Source organism: Ovis canadensis, chromosome 24, assembly GCF_042477335.2.
Source record: "Ovis canadensis isolate MfBH-ARS-UI-01 breed Bighorn chromosome 24, ARS-UI_OviCan_v2, whole genome shotgun sequence".
In the NCBI taxonomy this organism is placed as follows: Eukaryota; Metazoa; Chordata; class Mammalia; order Artiodactyla; family Bovidae; genus Ovis; species Ovis canadensis.
The window spans coordinates 13,798,574-13,820,160 of NC_091268.1; the positions used below are offsets into that span (position 1 = coordinate 13,798,574).

Here is a 21,587-nt window from a genome sequence, read left to right on the forward strand (position 1 = left end):
AGAGTCAGACTTAAGGACTGAACAACAACAATAATCAATATTTATTTAATTTAACATTATTGATGTTCAAACCTTCCATTTCTAATCCTATTCATGTTTTTTAAATCAATTTATAGAGGGAGACAGGAAAGAAGTAAAAGAGAAAGAAACTTGAATACTTGTCTCATGTATTTTCTTTATCAAGATAGATGCTCTTCCTCTTAAAAGAAACAGAGCTAGATCTTTGCTTTTGAAGGGTTGTGAGGTATAAAAGGGTCTTCGCTGGTAGCTCAGCTAGTAAAGAATCTGCCTGCGATGCAGGAGACCCTAGTGCAATTCCTGAGTTGGGAAGACCCCCTGGAGAAGGGCTAAGCCAACCACTCCTCTATTCTTGGGCTTCCCTAGTGGTTCATATGGTATATAATCTGCTGATAATGTGGGCGATCTGGGTTCAATCCCTGGTTTGGGAATATCCCCTGGAGGAGGGGCATGGCAACTCACTCCAGTATTCTTGCCTAGGGAATCCTATGAACAGAGGCGCTTGGAGGGCTACAGTCTCTGGGGTTGCAAAGAGTCGGACATGACTGAGGGACTAAGCACAGCACAGCACGAAGTATTAAACACAGGCTAGATTACATCAAAATGTTACTTTCCCACCTGGGAAATCATATTACAACCAGCACTGTGGTCTGAGAATTACCTATAATGTCTGACATTGCCTGCTAGGTATCTTCAATAAGTATGAAGTGAGAGGCCCAGGGTATGTATAGGTGAAAGCAGACAGCAACTGAGGTGAGAGAATGCCATGAATAGATTGCACCATGCTTTGCACTTTTGCTAAAGGGTCTAATGGCAACCAGCAAGTCCAAGCAGCTCAAAGAAACTTTGTAGGGAAAAATCACATTCCAACACATGGCCTTTTTTTTTTTTTTTTTTAACAAATAGACTGGAAGAATCCTGAGGAAGATTTTTGATGTGTTCCTTAAAGTCTTGGGTCTTCCCTGGTGACTCAGATGGTAAAGAACCTGCCTGCAACACTAGACAACCGGGTTCCATTCCTGAGTCAGGAAGATCCCCTGGAGAAGAGAATGGCTACACACTCCAATATTCTGGCCTGGAGAATCCCATTGGACAGAGGGGTTTGATGGTCTACAGTCCATGTGGTCACAAAAAGTCGGACATGACTGAATGACTCACTTTCACTTTCACTTTAAAGTCTTTGACCACCCATTAATTAAATGGGAATATGAAGACCTACTTCTAAAAAGTTTCTCTAAATACCAAAATATATAGCATAAAAAGAAAGAATCTCTGGCTCAGAGAATATGCAAAAGAAACATGTATATATAAGCCTGGAGAAATATATATATATATAGATATATATATATATAGATATATATATATTTCGTTAATCTACCCTAAACAAAAGAATTCTGGGTCAGAGAAGTGAAATAAATCACCAAGTTCACACAGCTAGTTAGTAACAGAACTGAGACTAGAATACACTTCTCTCAAAGATGAATATAAATTGCTTTAATTTTAACACAATATGTATAGTAATGTATAGCAATATAGTAATGTAAAGCAATAATAAATAGTTTATATGATATATCAGAAATGTATGCATTCTCTAAGAGTAAATAGGGAAGGGATCCTTGAAATCCAGGATGGGATTTGCTGTTTATAAACCTGTGCTGGAGGAACCCCTACAGTGGAAGTTTTGTGATTGTGCTGGTCTCTTCCATTCCTGTGTCCTGATTTTCATCAGTCACTAAAATCAGCATCCTAAATATACACTTCTTTTCATCTGGGATAACTTGAGTAAGCTCCTGTTTCTAATTTGTAAGATATTTTCTTTCTTCCCTCCAGGAATTTTATAAGCCATCAAATGAATAGCAAGTGAACTGATCAGTAATGGTTCTCTTAAAAAAAAAAAATAGATTCCAATATGCATAAAATTCAATTATTTTTAAATTTACATATAAGGAAACGGAGTTGTCATATTAGAGTTCATAAGTGATCTGAGAGAAAGCATCCTTTCCCAGGCCCCATGTTAATGGTCTGTTATTGGATGACCTGTCGCCCACATTCCTGGCATATTGTTTACCAGATGAGCCACCAGGGAAGCCCAAGAATACTGGAGTGGGTAGCCTATCCCTTCTTCAGTGGATCTTCCTGACTCAGAAATTGAACCTGGTTCTCCAGGCTTACAGGTGGATTCTTAAACCAGCTGAGCTATCAGGGAAGCATTGGATGACTTACTACCTGTCAAATAAGTTTGACACAAAGTTTTTGTCTAAGAAAGTATGACAACGTTTACACTTACTTTAAAATTTTCTAAAAGTTTAACATTTTATTTTTCATTAGAAACCACCATTATTCTGGTCCACATTTTCCTCATGGCACTTTTCACTTCCTTATTTCTGAACGTGTAAATCAAAGGATTGAGCAAGGGAGTTAAGATGGTGTAAAATATGGCTACCATTTTGTCAAAGGAGAAAGCAGATGGAGGTCGTGCATACACAAATACGCATGGGACGAAGAATAAAATCACAACAGCAATGTGACATCCACAGGTGGAGAGGGCTTTCTGCTGCCCTTCAGAGTTATGGGTTCTCAGAGACAGCAGGATGACCCCATAGGAGACAAGCAACAAGGAGAAGATTAGGATACAGATAAACCCACTGTTGGTGACTACCAAAAGCCCAAAGATGTGAGTGTCAGTGCAGGCAAGTTCCAGCAATGGGTACAAGTCACACATGAAGTGATCGATGACATTGGGGCCACAGAAGTGCAGCTGGAAAGTGAAGAGAATCTGTATCATGGAATGAACAAAACCCCCTGTCCAGGCTACCGCCATCAGAAGGACACAGAGTCTGTGGTTCATGATAGAAGAATAGTGCAACGGCTTGCAGATGGCCACATAGCGGTCATAGGCCATGGCACTAAGGACAATCACCTCCACCCCAGCAAAGAAGTGTTCAGCAAAGATCTGGGTCATGCAGCCTCTGAAGGAAATGGTTTTCCTTTCATGGAGAGAGTCCACAATCATCTTTGGGGCAATGACAGAGGAGAAGCATGCATCCAGGAAGGACAGAAAAGCCAGGAAGAAGTACATGGGGGAGCCCCAGAGTGCTGGGCTGCTACTGATGATCACCACAATTAGCAAGTTGCCCCCAACAGTTGCAATGTAAATGAACAAGAATACAACAAATATTGTTTTCTGCACATTTGGACTCTGTGAGAGCCCCAAGAGTACAAACTCAGTTACAAAGCTGTGATTTTGCATGATTTCCAAGGAAAAGATGAAAGCCACCACAGTGAACATGTAACATCTACAATGATGAGAAAGAAAAATTTGTTTCAGACCAGTTTGTACTACTATTACAATCATTAAGTTGATGCATATATATGAAAAATTATCTTACGTGCTAATGATCTTCATGTCAGTGAGAACACAAAATTAGAAGTTTGTTGAATGTGGTATGGGATATCAAGAAGAATTGTGGTACATATAAATTATTAAATACTTTAAGATGTCAGAGCTTCGATATAGGGGAAGGGAAAGGATCCAGTTGTGGTGGAGATAAGAAACCTTTTTTATCTCAACTGCCAACTCTGATCCCATAGTAGTATTTTCCCGGCATCAACTGTTAGAAAGATTCTGAAGCCACATCAAAGTTCTGAGGAAAGGAGGAGGGCAGTTTATTAGTCGTCCCTGCCACATCCCTGATCAGGTAACTTCCTTATCTACAGATAGAAGAGTAAATGTGGCAAAGCTTATAGAGGTGCTCGAAAATCATGACTAATCCCTGAATTATAACTTTAAAAATCTGAACTGAATTGAGCCTTTAAGATTAATTCAATCATCCCTTTTGTATATATAAAAGCATTCTCATTGGGAAAGCACCATGCTGCAAACTAAACATTCATAATAAGTATGTGTGTGTTGAGTTTGTATTTTTCCTAATTCATCATTTAAAAACAAGAACGGAAGTTTATAAATAGAATATCTACCAATGAGTATGTTATAATGACTAAGTTAAGTCATGCAAGGAAGCAACTCTTCAGGGTCTAGTGGGTAGAAAACAGCTCATGTTAGATCTTCTTACCCTATCTTACTGGTAGGAAATTCATTCTTAAGGAGATAAAAATATAACAAATAGCAGGTGCTGGGTCTGGAATTTTAACCCCAAATCTCTGACTTTAACACTCAAGTCCATCCCAGCTGCTCTATAGGGAAAGAAGCAAAAATTTTCTAGCAAGAACTTGAAAGCAGGGGCCTTTCTAAAGTCTCCATTCATTGTAGAGGTTAAAACTTTCTGATTCCCCTGTTCATGTTTGAATGATGACTCTTGATTAAGGATGCAGGGCAAATGAGGTATTAATAGAATCAGAAGGTAACAGTCCAGTTACTTACAGATACAGATAAGCAACAACTGCATAGGTGAGGGAAAGAAACAGGATGCTGAATATAGCCAGTCTGAATGCTCATTTTTTTTTACTAATGATTTATATAATGTGGCCCAATCTGATCAAGATCCAAGGATATCTGTTTCAAATTTATATGACTTTATTGTATCCCCCTGGAGTAGGAAATGGCAACATGCTACAGTATTCTTGCCTGGATAATTCCATGGACAGAAGAGCCTAGTAGGCTCCAGTCCCTGGGGTCGCAAAGGGTTGGACATCACTGAGCGATGACTACGCACTCAAGCACATTGTAATATAAGGATGATCATGTCTAACCTCCTTACTAATTTCACAAGATTATGAGGGTCAAATTGGAAAATGTGAAAATGTTGCTTATGGTAAAATGCCTTTACCAATTTTAGTTTCTATCCTCTCATTTAAAAAGCCAGACAACTTACCCACACAAAGATTTCATGAGCCATTCAGATTATTACTCCACACTTTGACTTCATTTTCCATAGCAACATATAGCTGTGAAGGATTGTGTCCTCCCCTGTACATATAACAGAAATTTATCAGTCAAATGGCATATGAGTGTGTGTGTGTGTGTGTGTTAAATAAGAGAATAAGGCCAAAAATTAATCTTACCATGAGAAATAAAAATAAGCTGATTTTTGTGACTGTCACTTACAGCTAACAAAAGCAATTTATAATATTAGAAATACTAGCATATACAGTTTTATGTCAACTAACATTTGTCTTTCGACTTACTTTGAAATGTATTTCCATTGTGTTCCCAGGGTAATAGACACTCTGAAAGTGTCTGCACTATGAACTTCGTACCCAGTTACAAGTCATCACCATGAATAGAAAAATGTAAAGCAAACCATGTAAGATCATCAGATCAGTCAATGACAATTTGTTAGAATTAGTATCCTGCTTTTGTGTGAAAACTGTACAAATTGAATTATGTTGGGGCTTGTCTAGAATTGGTTCATAGTCCTTTTCAGGTCAACTATATCCTTCTACTTTTCTTTCTATTCACTGTATCAATTTTTGAGAGTTTGATATTGAAACTCCAATTTATCTACTTAAAAACTAATTGTAATATATAGTGGAACTATATGTAGCTTTATACTGTATTTTCCAAGTTGCTTGTAAGTGTGTTATCATACTTTCATTATTTTAAAAAGAAAAAGGAAAATATTTTTAAATAATTAAAGTAAAAAATCTAGGATTATGGCCTTAAAAAAAAGAGAAAAAAAATATATATAGTAAACATATGATTTAGCAGTTATCAGCTTATCCTTCGGAGAAGGCAATGGCACCTCACTCCAGTACTCTTGCCTGGAAAGTCCCATGGGCGGAGGAGCCTGGTAGGCTGCACTCCATGAGGTCGCTAAGAGTCGGCACGACTAAGCGACTTCAATTTCGCTTTTCAGTTTCATGCGTTGGAGAAGGCAATGGCACCCCACTCCAGTATTCTTGCCTGGAGAATCCCAGAGACAGAGGAGCCTAGAGGGCTGCCATCTATGGGGTCGCACAGAGTCAGACACGACTGAAGCGACTTAGCAGCAGCAGCAGCAGCAGCAGCAGCAGCAGCAGCAGCAGCAGCAGCAGCAGCAGCAGCAGCAGCAGCAGCAGCAGCAGCAGCAGCAGCTTATCCTTGGATGAAGGCAAGAGACATAATGAAATTAAATGAGGAGTATCAACTCCAGATTCATACTGAACTAGCTTCAAATCTAGGCTCCTTTACTTAGTTGTACTATGTGATGGGGAAAAGCAACTTAAAAATCTAAGGCTTGGATGCTACCTCTGCAACTGAATATAGTTAAAACAGCTATTGATAAGGTTCTTGTGAGGATCCGATAAGGCAATACTGATAAAAAACACACAGTTAAAAACATAGAAGAAAAATCACAGTAAATGGTAAGAACAAGTCCTCAGAGCCATTGGCAAAAGCAGAAATGACTGTTTTTTGTTCTAATTCCTGCTTTATCATGATCAAGGATGGGAAGTATTTTTACCCACCCTTTTACTTATTCACAAATATAAAATATTTTATTGGTTATAGTGAAGAAATGTTTAAATGCTTGAACTTTTAATAAAAAAAGAAGATTCATTCATTTATCCATCCATTCAACCTTCCAATAAATTTACAAACTACTTACTATGTGTTATGCACTATTTCAGATGTTGGAGTACACTTTTAAATATTCATAATACTCTGAACAAATTATTGTGACTTTCAGACCCACATGTCTCTATTTCTTTTTCAGGTAGCATCATTGTACACAAAAAACACACACACAAAAATCAAATAATGTAAAGGGTGAGGGGGAAGAACAAGGCTCTAAAAATAATTCTTAGGCTGTTAATCTCCCTTATCTGGGGTGTTTTAAGATAAATATCATTTAAAAATTAAAGTGCTCACTAAATATAAACAATTCACCATCTTTTTTTCAGATAAGAGGAATTTCCACAAATAGAGTTAAAACATTGACAATGGAGAATACAGTGTTTTCATAGTTCATGATCACAAGATGTATGATTTGATGTCATTTAAAAGGCAATTGTCCTAAATGCAATGGGTTGGCCTGGATTGAATCCTAGAACAGAAAAGAGATTTTAGTGGGAAAATTAGTGAAGTATAAAAAAATATGGTGTTAATGGTAATTATTAAATGTTCATTTCACCATTTTGAAAAATATTCTTCATAATTATTATGGAAATAAATAGCAAATATTTTCAGAATCATAAATGTTTTTGTATTTGTTATACTGGTAACCCCAACACTGAACTTTATTCTAAAAGTGAAATGAGATGCTATAAGTTTTATAATGGAAGATGATGTCATGTCATTTATAATAGTGAAAATTCAGGAATATCCAAAATGTTCAATAATAAGATGTTTATGTAAATCAGACCACTACAACTTAATAACATAATATTCTATAACTAAAATACTAGTCAATAATATAGATGGTGAGGCATTTTACAATATGTTAAATGAGAAAAACAAAAATAAAAATTGTAATAACAGCAGATCTGTATAGACATTTCAATACAATTTTAAAAGCAAGAAGGGAACATTTGAAAATGGTAGAGAATTTACTCTCAATACCCATATATTGAGTATATACTTCTTGGTATAAGTATATACACTTCTTGATACAAGAAGTTTTGACATTAAAAATCAAGGTTAAAACCCCTAATACCATCTTCTCCATCACCGAAACAGTTCAGAAAAAGATGGGGTTTGAGGATAATTTTACTATCTGTTCAGTATCACTAATTTTCATAGGTGGAATGAACGTACTAAACACTTTTAGCTATTCTAAACCATCCACAAAGAGCTGAGTCATGGGTCCAGCCTTCCCCATCCTCTATACTCAGTGTGATATCAACTTTCATTTCATATAATTATTTAGGAAACAGTTTATTCTTTTTACATTTCTCCTAGAAGAGTCCATGACCTTTCTTGATAGCCATATCCTTTAGAATTTGCGACTGTACGAGAGACTTCACAGGGCCCCTCAAACCATGAACTAGTGACTCTGGGCCATGCCTGGGATGCGTGCTCATGCTTAGTTGATCAGCTGTGTCCAACTCTTTGTGGCCCCATGGTCTGTAATCAGTCAGGCTCCCCTGTCCATGGGATTCTCCAGGCAAGAATACTGTGGTGGGTTGCCATTTCCTCTCCCAGGGAATCTTCCTGACCCAGAGATCAAACAAGCATCTTCTGTGATTCCTGCATTGAAGGTGGATCATTTACCTCTGATCCATCCAGGAATGGTGTCTCCCCACTATTTCTACTTCTTCCTGTTGCTTTCCATTCATTTTGGCAATAATACTTTTCCAATATCATTCTGAAAATAATATGAATTCCTATTTCAACTTTGATATATATACACTATTCAAAACTATATGAGATATTGGTAGTAAGCTGGTCCTTATAAATAGTGTTTTAAAGGAAACCCTGCATGTCCATTGGAAGGACTGATGCTAAAAATGAAGCTCCAACACTTTGGCTGCCTGATGTGAAGAACAGACTCATTGGAAAAAACCCTGATCTTGGGAAAGATAGAATGCAAAAGGAGGAGGGGGTGGCAGAGGATAAGATGGTCAGATGGCATCACTGACTCAATGGACATGAATTTGAGCAAACTGTGGGAGACAGTGAAGGATAGGAGACCCCGGAGTGTCTATGGTGTCACAAAGAGTCAGACACAACTTAGCAACTAAATGAGATCAATTATATTTCAAGCTTAAATTAAGATACTACCCCATTCTAACTAACCTCCCTGTTACGTTCATCAAAATCACTGTCTTTTGGTCCAGGATTATTATTCATTTCAACTAGGAATAATTTATTCTTTCCCTATCTAGTTAAGCATATTCCTTTCCTTGACAATCTGAGAAATGTGTTCTTAGTAGATGTCAGATCCTTTTCTTGCCTCTCAATATTGCTCTGCTGATTTTCCTAAATGTATCAACTATTTCTAGAATTTCAAATAACCTTTCAATGTTATGTGTGTCCTTCATAATGTATACCTGAGCCTTCTTTCCTCTGTTGTCTTAGTAATTTAGTTCATTTTAAGAAAGAGACAAAGCCACAATAACTAGCACTAGGGCAGCTCAGAACTTCATCCATTTAAATGCTTGAGCAATTCTAGGAGAAATACAGTGCTATTTGACATCAAGTGCATTTAGAAAAATTAAGTGAACAAATTTAAAATCAGTAGACTCTCCCCTGTGGTTTAAGACACACTTTCTTATCCTTCTTGTCCTTTCTTGAGCCATTCATTAGCATTTTTGGTAGGAATATTAAGTACTATGTTATTATCAATAACACTGTAAATGGTGAACAGTACTTGAATTGCCATTCTCCTATATTGGTATTATTTATAGAGCTTCAGAAAAGTTCCAGTTTTAAATCTAAATCAATAGGATAAGGGACTGTATTAAAGAATGCATGATAAATGAGAATATACTAAAAAAGAAAAAAATAAAATATCATTGATTAGTTATGACAAAATATTCACTTGTTGCATTTAATAGTTGTCAGGATTTAACTTAAAGAAAACCTGGAGAGAGGTCTAATATCATTAGAGTTCAAGTAATAAGTTTTCCTAGCCCTCCAAACCTGTTAGCATTCAGTTTCTACTTATTGGACACTTAATATGTGTTAAGCACTGTCAAATCAAATCTTAGTTATTAATTTATTTGTTTCCAAGTCTTTGAGGTAATTAAAATATAATCTCCATTGAAGATAAAAATTATAGGGCTTGCTGGGTGGCTCAGAGATCAAGAATCCACCTGGCCATGCAGGAGACCCAGATTTAACCCCTGATCGGTGAAGATTCCACATGCCATGGGGCAGCTCAGACTGTGCCCACAACTATGGCTCCTGTGCCCTGGGGCCTGGGAGCACAGATACTGAAGCCCATGCATCCTAGAGGCCATGCTCCACACCAAGAGAAGTGACTGCAAGAAGCCCAGAACTAGAGAGCAGCTTCCTCTCCCCACAACTAGAGAAAAGCCCACAGAGCAACAGAGTCCTGGTGCAGCCAAATTAATACATAAATTAAATTATTAAAAAACAATAAGATAAAATTCTAAGGCCAAACACGGTTATATAGCTAGTCCCAGAGTAGACAGCCTACCTTGCCTTAGACTTGGTTGTCTTCTTCACAATGTCCTTAATTTTAAGTACTATATCCCCATTTAAAATCCTCTCTGAATACTCAAAAATGTGAATTATAAATCTCATCATGTGTCAGCTTCTTGAAAATTCTCATAATGGCAGTTTCCTGTTCTCTATGGAGAGAAGCCTATTCAATAGCTGGCCAGAAAGTGAAAGATGTTTCCAAGTCTTACTTCAATGCCTAAGAAAAAAGGGAAGGCAGCTCTGGCAGATGAAGTTGAGCCTTTTTCCTGATGCTTCTCAAGTGCTGTCTTCAATATGGTCCCTAAAATAAAGAAAGAAGAAAAGTTTCTTGCTTAACTTCCAACTGGAATTTAAAGAGGTTCCCTTTGAGGTCATGAACCTGCACAACTACTTCTCAGTCCCCTCAGGGTTTAGCAATTTACCGTCATGATTTTCCAAGACACAATTATCTGTGATTTGACTTACTTGAGTGCTTGCAAAACTTTTGTGGCCCCTGCAAATTTAAGGCTTTTTTTTTTCTTTCTTTTTTAAATGATCCTAGTGTTTGTATTTAAAGATGCTTTCGTTTTCCTTCGTATTCAGAAATGGAAAACTTTGTATTGGGTTGACCAAAAAGTTTGTTCAGATTTTTCTCTAAGCTTTTACGGAATATATCGTAGTATGAGACAAAATATAGTGTCTCTGCAGAATTGAGATGAAATGCTTGTGTGCACTAAATGCAAAAAGGTGAGTTCTGGGACTAGGCAAAGTATTAGACAATGAAGACACATACCATTTCAGGACAAGAATGTAATTGTACTGATTAAAGAACAACAAACTTTATAAATGTACAAAAACGTGTACATTAATCCAAGATGTTATTTTCTTCCGTCAGTACCTAGCCCTGATAAACCATGAGTTTTAAAGGAATTTTTCTCTTTTCATTTTTTTGAGAAAAAAAAAAAGGTGGGAGGAATTACAGGTCTGTTTACTCTGATGAAATGCAGCATTAGGATTGGGAAAGTCTAGACTTAGTTCATGAAGTCCTTGCAAAGACAGGCCACAGTGAGGACTTTGTTGCCCTATATATTCTTATACCTCATAGAAAGAAAAAGTTCTGAAATGATTCATCAGAAAAGTGAAAGCCTAGGTTTTGTTTGGCTATGGTGTTAAGGGACAAGTGTTAACCATTTGACAGTGGGCCACACTCCTGAAGGAGATGATATTTTGAAGTTATGACTCAATTGCAGGACTCCAGCAATTAATCCTGGAACCTTAGTTCTTACTTGAAAGCACATTTAGTATCTTCTACTTTATTGCATATCTTCCTTTGCTTAGTAATTTATTATTTGTTTCTCTTAGAGGAAGTGAGTGGGACAACACTGAAATAATAGCATCAAGATGGAGTGGGGAAGATCATATAACAAGCAGGTTATCGATGAAGAAAAAAAAGGTGAACTTGAAAAACTTTAAAATCAGAGAAAGAGAGAAAGATACACAGAGAAAAGCACAAAAATACGGGGATGAGGCAGAGGGAAGATACGTGACAATATGCCCTTCTGGGATTTATCCAACCTGCCGATTGAGAAATCTGTATGCAGGCCAGGAAGCAACAGTTAGAACTGGACATGGGACAACAGACTGGTTCCAAATAGGAAAAGGAGTACGTCAAGGCTGTATATTGTCACCCTGCTTATTTAACTTATATGCAGAGTACATCATGAGAAACGCTGGACTGGAAGAAACACAAGCTGGAATCAAGATTGCTGGGAGAAATATCAATAACCTCAGATATGCAGATGACACCACCCTTATGGCAGAAAGTGAAGAGGAGCTAAAAAGCCTTTTGATGAAAGTGAAAGAGGAGAGCGAAAAAGTTGGCTTAAAGCTCAACATTCAGAAAACGAAGATCATGGCATCTGGTCCCATCACTTCATGGGAAATAGATGGGGAAACAGTGGAAACAGTGTCAGACTTTATTTTTTTCAGCTCCAAAATCACTGCAGATGGTGACTGCAGCCATGAAATTAAAAGACACTTACTCCTTGGAAAAAAAGTTATGACCAACCTAGATAGTATATTCAAAAGCAGAGACATTACTTTGCCGACTAAGCTCCGTCTAGTCAAGGCTATGGTTTTTCCAGTAGTCATGTATGGATATGAGAGTTGGACTGTGAAGAAGGCTGAGCACTGAAGAACTGATGCTTTTGAACTGTGGTGTTAGAGAAGACTCCTGAGGGTCCCTTGGACTGCAAGGAGATGCTACCAGTCCATTCTGAAGGAGATCAACCCTAGGATTTCTTTGGAAAGAATGATGCTAAAGCTGAAGCTCCAGTACTTTGGCCACCTCATGTGAAGAGTTGACTCATTGGAAAAGAGTCTGATGCTGGGAGGGATTGGGGGCAGGAGGAGAAGGGGACGACAGAGGATGAGATGGCTGGATGGCATCACGGACTCTATGACGTGAGTCTGAGTGAACTCCGGGAGTTGGTGATGGACAGGGAGGCCTGGCGTGCTGCTATTCATGGGGTCGCAAAGAGTGGGACATGACTGAGCGACTGAACTGAACTGACACACTTCCTGACAGATCAAAGTTCCTGACAGATTAAAGTTCCACCTTCATCATTAATTAAATTACAAAATGTGTATCTCCGAAGATAGATGGCTCAATTTTGAGTCATTTCTTCTGTTCTTTAGAATTTTTCTTAACTGGGCACACAAAAAAATTTACAAAAAAAAAAAAGCTTTATGATATGCCTGTGGTCTAGTAAGTCTAGTCCGCTATCTCTATTTTTTTTTTATATTGTTCTATCATCAAGGCTATGCAAATCCAGGCATACTCCCTTATAAATATTAGAGCTGGATTATCAATTTCCATGAAAATATACTTTGTCATTTAGGGATGTTCTGTTAGTTCGTCACAGAACAGTACTGTCTTAAATCAAGGTCTCTCTTGGGGTGTACAGAACAAGCCATATAATTTGTAAAGGACTAAACTATAGTAATATTACTAAAATATTTTACAAAATTAATGGGTGTGTGAGATATAGTGATTTAGTGCTGGGAACTTAGAATCACAGGTAAAGAAGATGTACTTATGTATTTGTTTTTTATCCAATAAGAGCACAGAAAGAAACTTCCTGGTGTCCAAGCACCTCTTTCTGTTCAGTTCTAGAACCCACTTCCTCCTGTTCTCTTTAGAACCCTTGTATTTTGGAATAATACCTCTGAAGTTCCTTTTTACCATATATTTATTATGCTTTATATCATAACTGATAAGCTGCCTTGTTTATTAGACTGCCCACAGTTACTGCTGACCAATTATTTTCTCAACAATATTTCCTTATTAATGAGCACAAACAAATTTTGAGGACTAGAGGCTGATGTAAAACGTGACCACTAATTCATTTCCTGGTCATACTAGGAATTGCACAGCAGAAGGAAAGAATTACTCAGCTTCCAACCATGTCATCCTTTAAATTCCTTAGGCTATAATCACTGCATTCCTAGAAGGTGATTTTTTCAACACTGACCACAGCCTGCCTCCCACTCACCACCACCAGTAGGCACAATAGGTGAGAGAGCTGACTACAGACAAAGGAAAGTGGTACCATGCATGCTAGTTATATTCCTCATCCCCCATGGCTTAGCATCAGCACAGAAAAGCACAGTGCCACCACATCCATGGAAGCAAGAGAGGACCAGTTCCACTAGAGAGCAATGTAAAGCCCTTGCAGAAGTTAAGCACAGCCGCCTCTGAACAACTGACAGATGCATAGCATAGCGCCTAAAGAAGCACTGGGATGACCTTCTTGGGTGTCAGTAGGAAAAATGAACAGGATATAGGATGTGTGCCTATACTACTGTACATGGTGGTACTGCAGTCAGCCATGGGACAGGTGAGAGCTGAGAAGGGCCAGACATCTGGCCCAAGTCAAGGGTCAGAAAGGGACCACGTATAGTTTAGATCCTTAATGGATCTTGTGTCCCCCAAGTCAGCAATGTGAACACCATCCTAGTAATCAATTGAATACAATATCATAAAAAAAAAAAAGAACCAGCTAGTGGAAGCTATTTGCTTGCTAAACTGCCCTTCTGGAACCAAGGTCCTGACCATGGGGCCATGTATGGCTTCATAGGTGAAGAATACAGAGCCTTGGAGAATATCTGGTGGACCCCATGTCGGGGATAGAGCATCAGAGAGAACCCAGAAGGGGAAAGAGAGATATGAGAATGGCGCAGTCTAACCCTGGCTGGAACATCCCACTAGAAGGTATTTCCTAGTCCCAGATACTGCAAGAGAGTTTTGATAAATTCTCAGAAGACCTTCAACATATGGAGAGAAGAATAATGGCCCTGCTTGCCTGGGCTTAAGGGCAGTACTACCTAAAATATCGGCTCTTCACATTTATAAATGTAAAGTGAATTAGCTATGCTGATGACTGGAACAAATTATACCATGCAGAGAGAAATATACAATGTAGAGACCATGTAAAGACTCTACAGCAAGAACACACTGGCCAGTATGAGGGACACACTGGTGCCAGTAAGGGGTCACTCATAAGAGTTGGGTTCAGAGAGACAGCAGGGCAGCCAGTTAGAGCTACCTGGATTTACTAATTGTAAGAATTTTAGCTTTTAGCTTGAGTGACATGGAGAGAACTTGTAAAGTGTGATACAAACTGAGTTACTAGTTTAATGGATAATAGTGAGTGCTGTGTTGAGGATTGAGTACTAGAACAGAAGATGCCAAAATAAAAACAGGAAGAGTAGAAATGAAGTGAAAGAAGAGAGTGAAAAAATTGGCTTAAAACTCCACATTTAAAAAACTAAGATCATGGCATCTGGTCCCATCAATTCATGGTAAATAGATATGAGGAAATCGTGGAAACAGTGACAGACTTTATCTTCTTGGGCACCAGAATCATACAAAGGGTGACTGTAGCCAAGAAATTAAAAGATGCTTCCTTCTTGGAAGAAAAGTTGTGATAAACCTAGATAGCATATTAAAGAGCAGAGAGATTACCTTGCCAACAAAAAGTCATCTAGTCAAAGTTATGGATTTACCAGTAGTCATATATGGATGTGAGTTGGACCATAAAAAAGGCTGAGCATCGAAGAATCAATGCTTTCGAACTGTGGTATTGGAGAAGACTCTTGAAAATCTGTTGGACTGCAAGGAGATTAAAACAGTCCATCCTAAAGGAAATCAACACTGCATATTCATTGAAAGGACTGACGTTGAAACTGAAGCTCCAATACTTTGGCCACCTGATGCGAAGAGCCAACTCATTAGAAAAACTCTGATTCTTGGAAAGATTGAAGGCAGGAGAAGGGGATAGCAGAGGATGAGATGGTTGGATGGCATCACCAACTTGATGGACATGAATTTCAGCAAACTCCAGGAGATGATGAAGGACAGGGAATCCTGGTGCGGTGCAGTCCAGTCCATGGGGTCACAAATAGTTAAACACAACCAAGTGACTGAACAACAGCAAAAAGGTTTGAGGCATTTCAATAATTCAGATGAAAAATGATAGTAGCTTGATACTAGGTAACAGGTCTAAATGTTTTCCCTGTGGCTCAGTAGAAAAGAATCTGCCTGCAATGCAGGAGATGTTGGTTTGATCCCTGGGTCAGGAAGATCCTCTGAAGGAGAGCATGGCAACCCACTCCAGTATTCTTGCCAGGAAAATTCCATGGACAGAGGAACCTGGTGGGCCAGAGTCACTGGGGTTGCAAAAGTCGGACATGATTTGGCGACTAAACCACCACTACCACCACTGAAGTTTGAGCCAGAATGATTTTCTGATAGACATGGGGTGAAAATGAGAGACCAGATATGCCATCAGCTGAGACAGAGAATGTTGTAACTAAAGTAGGTTTGGGGATGAAGGAAGAACCAGGGCACAGCTTTAGCACAGTTTAAAAAATCTGTTAGTCTCAGGACGAATACTATGGAGGAACTTGGATTTCCAGATTTCAATCTCAGGAAAGCCATCTGACCTGGAGTTAGCTTGGGAATTGTGGTCTTTTAAAATACAATATCATATGTGAAATGAATCGCCAGACCAGGGTCGATGCGTGATACAGGATGCTTGGGGCTGGTGCACTGGGATGGCCCAGAGGGATGGTATGGGGAGGGCGGTAGGAAGGGGCTTCAGGATGGGGAACATGTGTACACCCGTGGTGGATTCGTTGATGTATGGCAAAACCAATACAATATTATAAAGTAAAAATAAATAAAGAAAGTGTGTCAAGGAAGACTGGATGAAATGTTGCTGATGGATTTTGTAATATGAGAAGCAAGTGATGAGTGCTGTATCTAGTGGCATAGAGGTCACAGATGACATCGAAAAGAGCATTTTCAGTGTTAATATAATAACTGAAATGTGACTGAATATGGTTAAAGAGAATAGAAGGAGAGAAATTGGAGAGAGGTATTACAGAATCCTCTGATTTTTGTTACAAAGCAAAGAGAATGAAATGAAGTCATAGATGATAAAGGAAATGGGATCAAGAGATTTATTTTTAAGGATGAGCTAGATAATAGATTACTTCTTTGCTGATGTAATATGATTCCAGAAAAGGGAAATGCAGATGAATTAATAGAGATACAATTTATTTTTGACCAATGTCTTCATGTGAAGTATAAGATGAAGTCCAGTGCGCATGATGTTGGTTGCCTTCAGATAGAACAGAAAATGCATTTAGAAGAATCAAGAGGTTATCATATAATTGAATGTTATATGACATTCAGTTGTGTCCAACTCTTTGCAACTTCATGTACTATAGTCCACCAAGCTCTTCTGTCCATGGAATTCTCCAGGCAAGAATTCTAGAATGGGTAGCCATTCCCTCCTCCAGGGGATCTTCCCTACCCAGGGACTGAACCCACATCCCCTGCATTGAAAGCAGATTCTTTACCATCTGAATCATCAGGGAAGCCTGTATGTAACCGAATGGGTGCTGGCAAATGAGTAGATGAAGTTGTAAGAGTCTGGAGAAATTTCGTCTGATGGCTTACATTTTCTAACTGAAATAGGAAATAAGTTCATCTAATGTTTCCCAATAAGTTTGATGCTTGCAGCAGTTTTTTGTTTTTTGTTTTTGTTTTTTTGTTTTTGCCAATACTCTCTTTCAAATTAAAACACCATTTTATTCCTACACTTTGATATTTTTGTATCATGAGTAATATTGAATTTTTCAATTCCGATATAGATATCATATGGTTTACAATCTAATATTAGCAACAGTAACTTTCTATAAAAATAAGCAGTAAGACCAAGGTTTATTTAAAAAGACAAAAAAGGTCATCCATTGAGCTGCTAAATAAATGTTTATTGAGTAAAGCTGTTTCATGTGAAATAATTAGGGGGACCTAAAGAACACATTAGAGAAAAATATTGTGACATCTAAATGACAGGAAATAATTTCTGCATGAATGGCCAGAAGAGCTCTTACCTAAGTAATAGAAAGGACACATTCTATGTCTAAACTTGCTGCTGGAAAATTATCAAAATATTACAAATATTTAAGGTTAGGGATCTCATTGAGATCTTCCCTATTCTTTAATTCCACAATTAAAACAGAGAAAAATAAATGATCCTCAAATGTTCTTACACAGTTCAAGGTTATTACACTGCCATAAATTTTTTCTTCTTCTCTGACATGAAGCAGGGAAAAGAATTGTAAAGTGAATCTAGAAATTCAAATTTTAGATATTGTAAGCAGGCAATAAATATTACATTCTGCCATTGATGCAGCAAAATTCAAATGGAAGTTCTGTGCAAAGATGTTTGACAGAAATATTCCATGTCATCCATAAGCTCATGAAGGGTTTGATTTTTAATTATTATTGATAGAGTTATTTTGAAGTCCATGCTCTTTTTGAACATGAGATTTAGAAAATAATAAATTATTTCATCATGGCTCTGACTATCTTTTACAGTTCACCTTCTACCAAATTCTCTCCTGTCCTCTGTATATAGATTACCTTGATCTTCACTTCAGGGTAGTTCCTATCTTAGTGTTTACCCCCAAGCTTTTCTCTTGCCTTGAATGTTCTTCCCTCTTGTGTTTTTAAGGATGGTCTTATCTCATCATTCAGACCTGTTTTGCATACACTCTCAGAAAAGCCCCTTTTGTTCACCTAACTAGAGCTATCCAGTCACACATGTGCCACTTCATTAAAATTTTCTGAATATCAGTTATCAACTTATGGCCTTATTTTCATTTTAATACTTTGTCTTCTTTAGTATCTTTAGTATTCTTGACTTCTGGATGAAGCCAACTCCAGGACAAAAGTCAAATGTATTGCCTTAGTCATTATTGTATAGCCCAGTCCTGTAAGAGTAGCTGAGGCTTCATACAAACTTGGTAGAGATTCTTCAAGAGGTATATGTACTTCCTAGTTATTAAAAATAGTTTGCAATGTTTTTGCATGTACACATTCTATGTTTAAAGATAAAATACTGTTTTATATGTCATGCTTGTATGAAATACTAAACTGATACTGTAATTATTATCATCTTATACATCATATATTTTTAAAAAATAAGAAAACCATAATGGAACACTAAGTTAGACTAAAACCTTAGTCTTCCCATATTTCTATTTAAGCAATGCATCAATGTGTCTCTAGTGACATACAAAGCAAGATCTGGAAGAAAATAACATCTTTTGGATTTAGAAACTAAACTCTCGAATTTAACAGCAAGGATAGTTCTTCCCATAGTTAAAGAAAAATTTATGTCTAAATAGTTGCTCTCTTCTCATAAAAAATTATATAACTTCAAGATATACACAACAGATTCTGAATTATGCTGACATGGCTATTTCTTATTCAGTTCATCTAAAGGAAGAAAAAAAAAGTAGTAGAGAATGTTTGTAGTGGTGTCTTCCATATTAAACAATAAACTACTAACTTGAAATTACACTGCCTTCTAGAACTTCTAAAAAGGACATTTGACAGCATGAAAACCATAGGAAGATTCTATCTTCCAAATAAGATTGGAAGATTCTATCACCTAAAGAGTTAATATTTATGTATTCCCCCTTACTTTGTACCCAATTTGCAGATATTTAAAAATATATTTCTTTTAGGCTTATATTCACTCAGTAATATTTATTGAGCACCTAGTAAGTGACTAGCAGTGCCCTACATGCAGCATGAATGATTAAACACAATGCCTGCTCTTATACGGATTATAAACTTATGGGGGAAACAGAGAAAATAAAAATAAAGAAACAATTTTTAAAGTACAGCTTGTGATCATTAATGTGAAGGATATAACCAGATGGAGAATTAGGGAATAATAGAAGGGAATGACTAGAAAAAGTCATCAGGGAAAATTTGTCCAACTGTCCTGAAAGTAGGTAAAATAAGATGGAAAGAGACAAGCAAAATTTCTGAGAAGAGAATTCCAGCAGTAAATGGAACCAGATAAACAAAAGTTCTGAATTGAGGAAGACTTGAATTATACAAAAGATAAGTTAAAAAGGAAGGGAGAGACAGAGAGAGAGACAAAGAGCCTTAAGAAAAGGGATGAAATATAAAATGTACTTGAGAGGTAGGCAATACCTAATTTTATTAACTTAAATTGATTTGCATTCTTAACCAGATTTGAATTATTTGTTGTGTCCCAAGTGGGTTATAATGAATGGGATGTAAGACCTCATTATCCTTCAGGAAAGAATTTCTCTCAGCATGTAAGTTAATGACCACACATGGCTCCTTGTTTCATCCACAGTTTCCTCATGGCATTTTTTACCTTTGTGTTCCTCAAGGTGTAGATCAGGGGATTTAACATGGGAGCAATGATGGTAAAGGGCACAACCATCACCTTGTCTATGGGGTAAGTGACTACAGGCCTCAAATACAAGAAAATGCAAGGCACAAAGAACATAATGACCACCATGAGGTGGGAGCCACAGGTGGAGAGGGCTTTATGCTGCCCTTTGGAGCTGCAAGACTTCACAGAGCAGAGAATGACCACATAGGAGACGATGAGAATCAGGACGATGGTAACACACATCATCCTGCTGTTGAGGATGATTAAGAGGTGCAGGGTGAGGGTGTCCACGCAGGCCAGTTTCAACAGTGGGAACAAATCTCACAGAAAATGATCAATGATGTTAGGGCCACAGAATAGTACTTGGTACATAAAGACAAGTTGTATTGTTGCATATATGGACCCCCCCAGCCAAACCACTCCCAGCAAAAGGCAGCACATCCAAGGCCTCATGATGGTCACATAGTGAAGAAGCTTACAGATGGCCACAGAGCAGTCATAGGCCATGACAGTGAGAAGGATGATGCCCACTTCACCAAAGAAGTGCTCAGCAAAGAGCTGGAACATGCAGCCTTCCAGGGAGATGGTAGCGCTCTCAGAGAGGAAGTCTACAGTCATCTTGCAGGCAATGGCAGAAGAGTAGGTAGCATCCAAAAGGGATTAAAAGGTAACGAAAAAATACACGAGTGATCTCAGACTCTGACTTGCGATTACAGTTACCATAATGAGGAGGTTTCTCAAAATGGTGGATACATATATGATTAGAAACACAGCAGAGAGGCTTTTCCACAACTCTGGATTCTTCATAATGTCCAAAAGAATGAATTCCTTCACATTGTTGGGATTTCCCATTTACTATGGGCTGATTGAATGTGAAGTCAAGTGGGCCTTAGAAAGCATCACTACGAACAAAGCTAGTGGAGGTGATGGATTTCCAGTGGACCTATTTCAAATCCTGAAAGATGATGCTGTGAAAGTGCTGGACTCAATATGTCAGCAAATTTGGAAAACTCAGCAGTGGCCACAGGACTGGAAAAGGTCAGTTTTCATTCCCATCCCAAAGAAAGGCAATGCCAAAGAACGCTCAAACTACTACACAATTGCACTCCTCTCACATGTTAGTAAAGTAATGCTCAAAATTCTCCGAGCCAGGCTTCAGCACTATGTGAACCATAAACTTCCAGAAGTTCAAGCTGGTTTTAGAAACGGCAGAGGAACCAGAGATAAAATTGCCAACATCCGCTGGATCATGGAAAAAGCAAGAGAGTTCCAGAAAATCATCTATTTCTGCTTTATTGACTATGTCAAAGCCTTTGACTGTGTGGATCACAATAAACTGTGGAAAATTCTGAAAGAGATGGGAATACCAGACCACCTGACCTGCCTCTTGAGAAACCTATATGCAGGTCAGGAAGCAACAGTTAGAACTGGACATGGAACAACAGACTGGTTCCAAATAGGAAAAGGAGTACATCAAGGTTGTATATTGTCACCCTGCTTATTTAACTTATATGCAGAGTACATCATGAGAAACGCTGGGCTGGAAGAAACACAGGCTGGAATCAAGAATGCCAGGAGAAATATTAATAACCTCAGATATGCAGATGACATCACCCTTATGGCAGAAAGTGAAGAGGAGCTAAAAAGCCTCTTGACGAAAGTGAAAGTGGAGAGTGAAAACGTTGGCTTAAAGCTCAACATTCAGAAAATGAAGGTCATGGCATCTGGTCCCATCATTTCATGGGAAATAG

The 21,587-nt window shown here is 38.0% G+C and overlaps 1 protein-coding gene and 1 pseudogene across 1 annotated transcript; both read right to left on the reverse strand.

The window, feature by feature from the left end:
* Positions 1-2,332: 2,332 nt before the first annotated feature.
* On the reverse strand, positions 2,333-3,271 carry LOC138428634 (olfactory receptor 4C15-like). Its single transcript, XM_069569355.1, has one exon. It carries the CDS (start codon positions 3,266-3,268, stop codon positions 2,333-2,335), a length of 936 nt encoding a protein of 311 aa, XP_069425456.1. The 5' UTR covers positions 3,269-3,271.
* Positions 3,272-19,758: 16,487 nt separating this feature from the next.
* On the reverse strand, positions 19,759-20,688 carry LOC138429759 (olfactory receptor 4C6-like; annotated as a pseudogene).
* Positions 20,689-21,587: the final 899 nt, after the last annotated feature.

Excerpts from the sequence above, each read along its gene's own strand:
- LOC138428634 (XM_069569355.1), bottom strand. The coding sequence starts at position 3,268 with ATGCAAAATCACAGCTTTGTAACTGAGTTTGTACTCTTGGGGCTCTCA.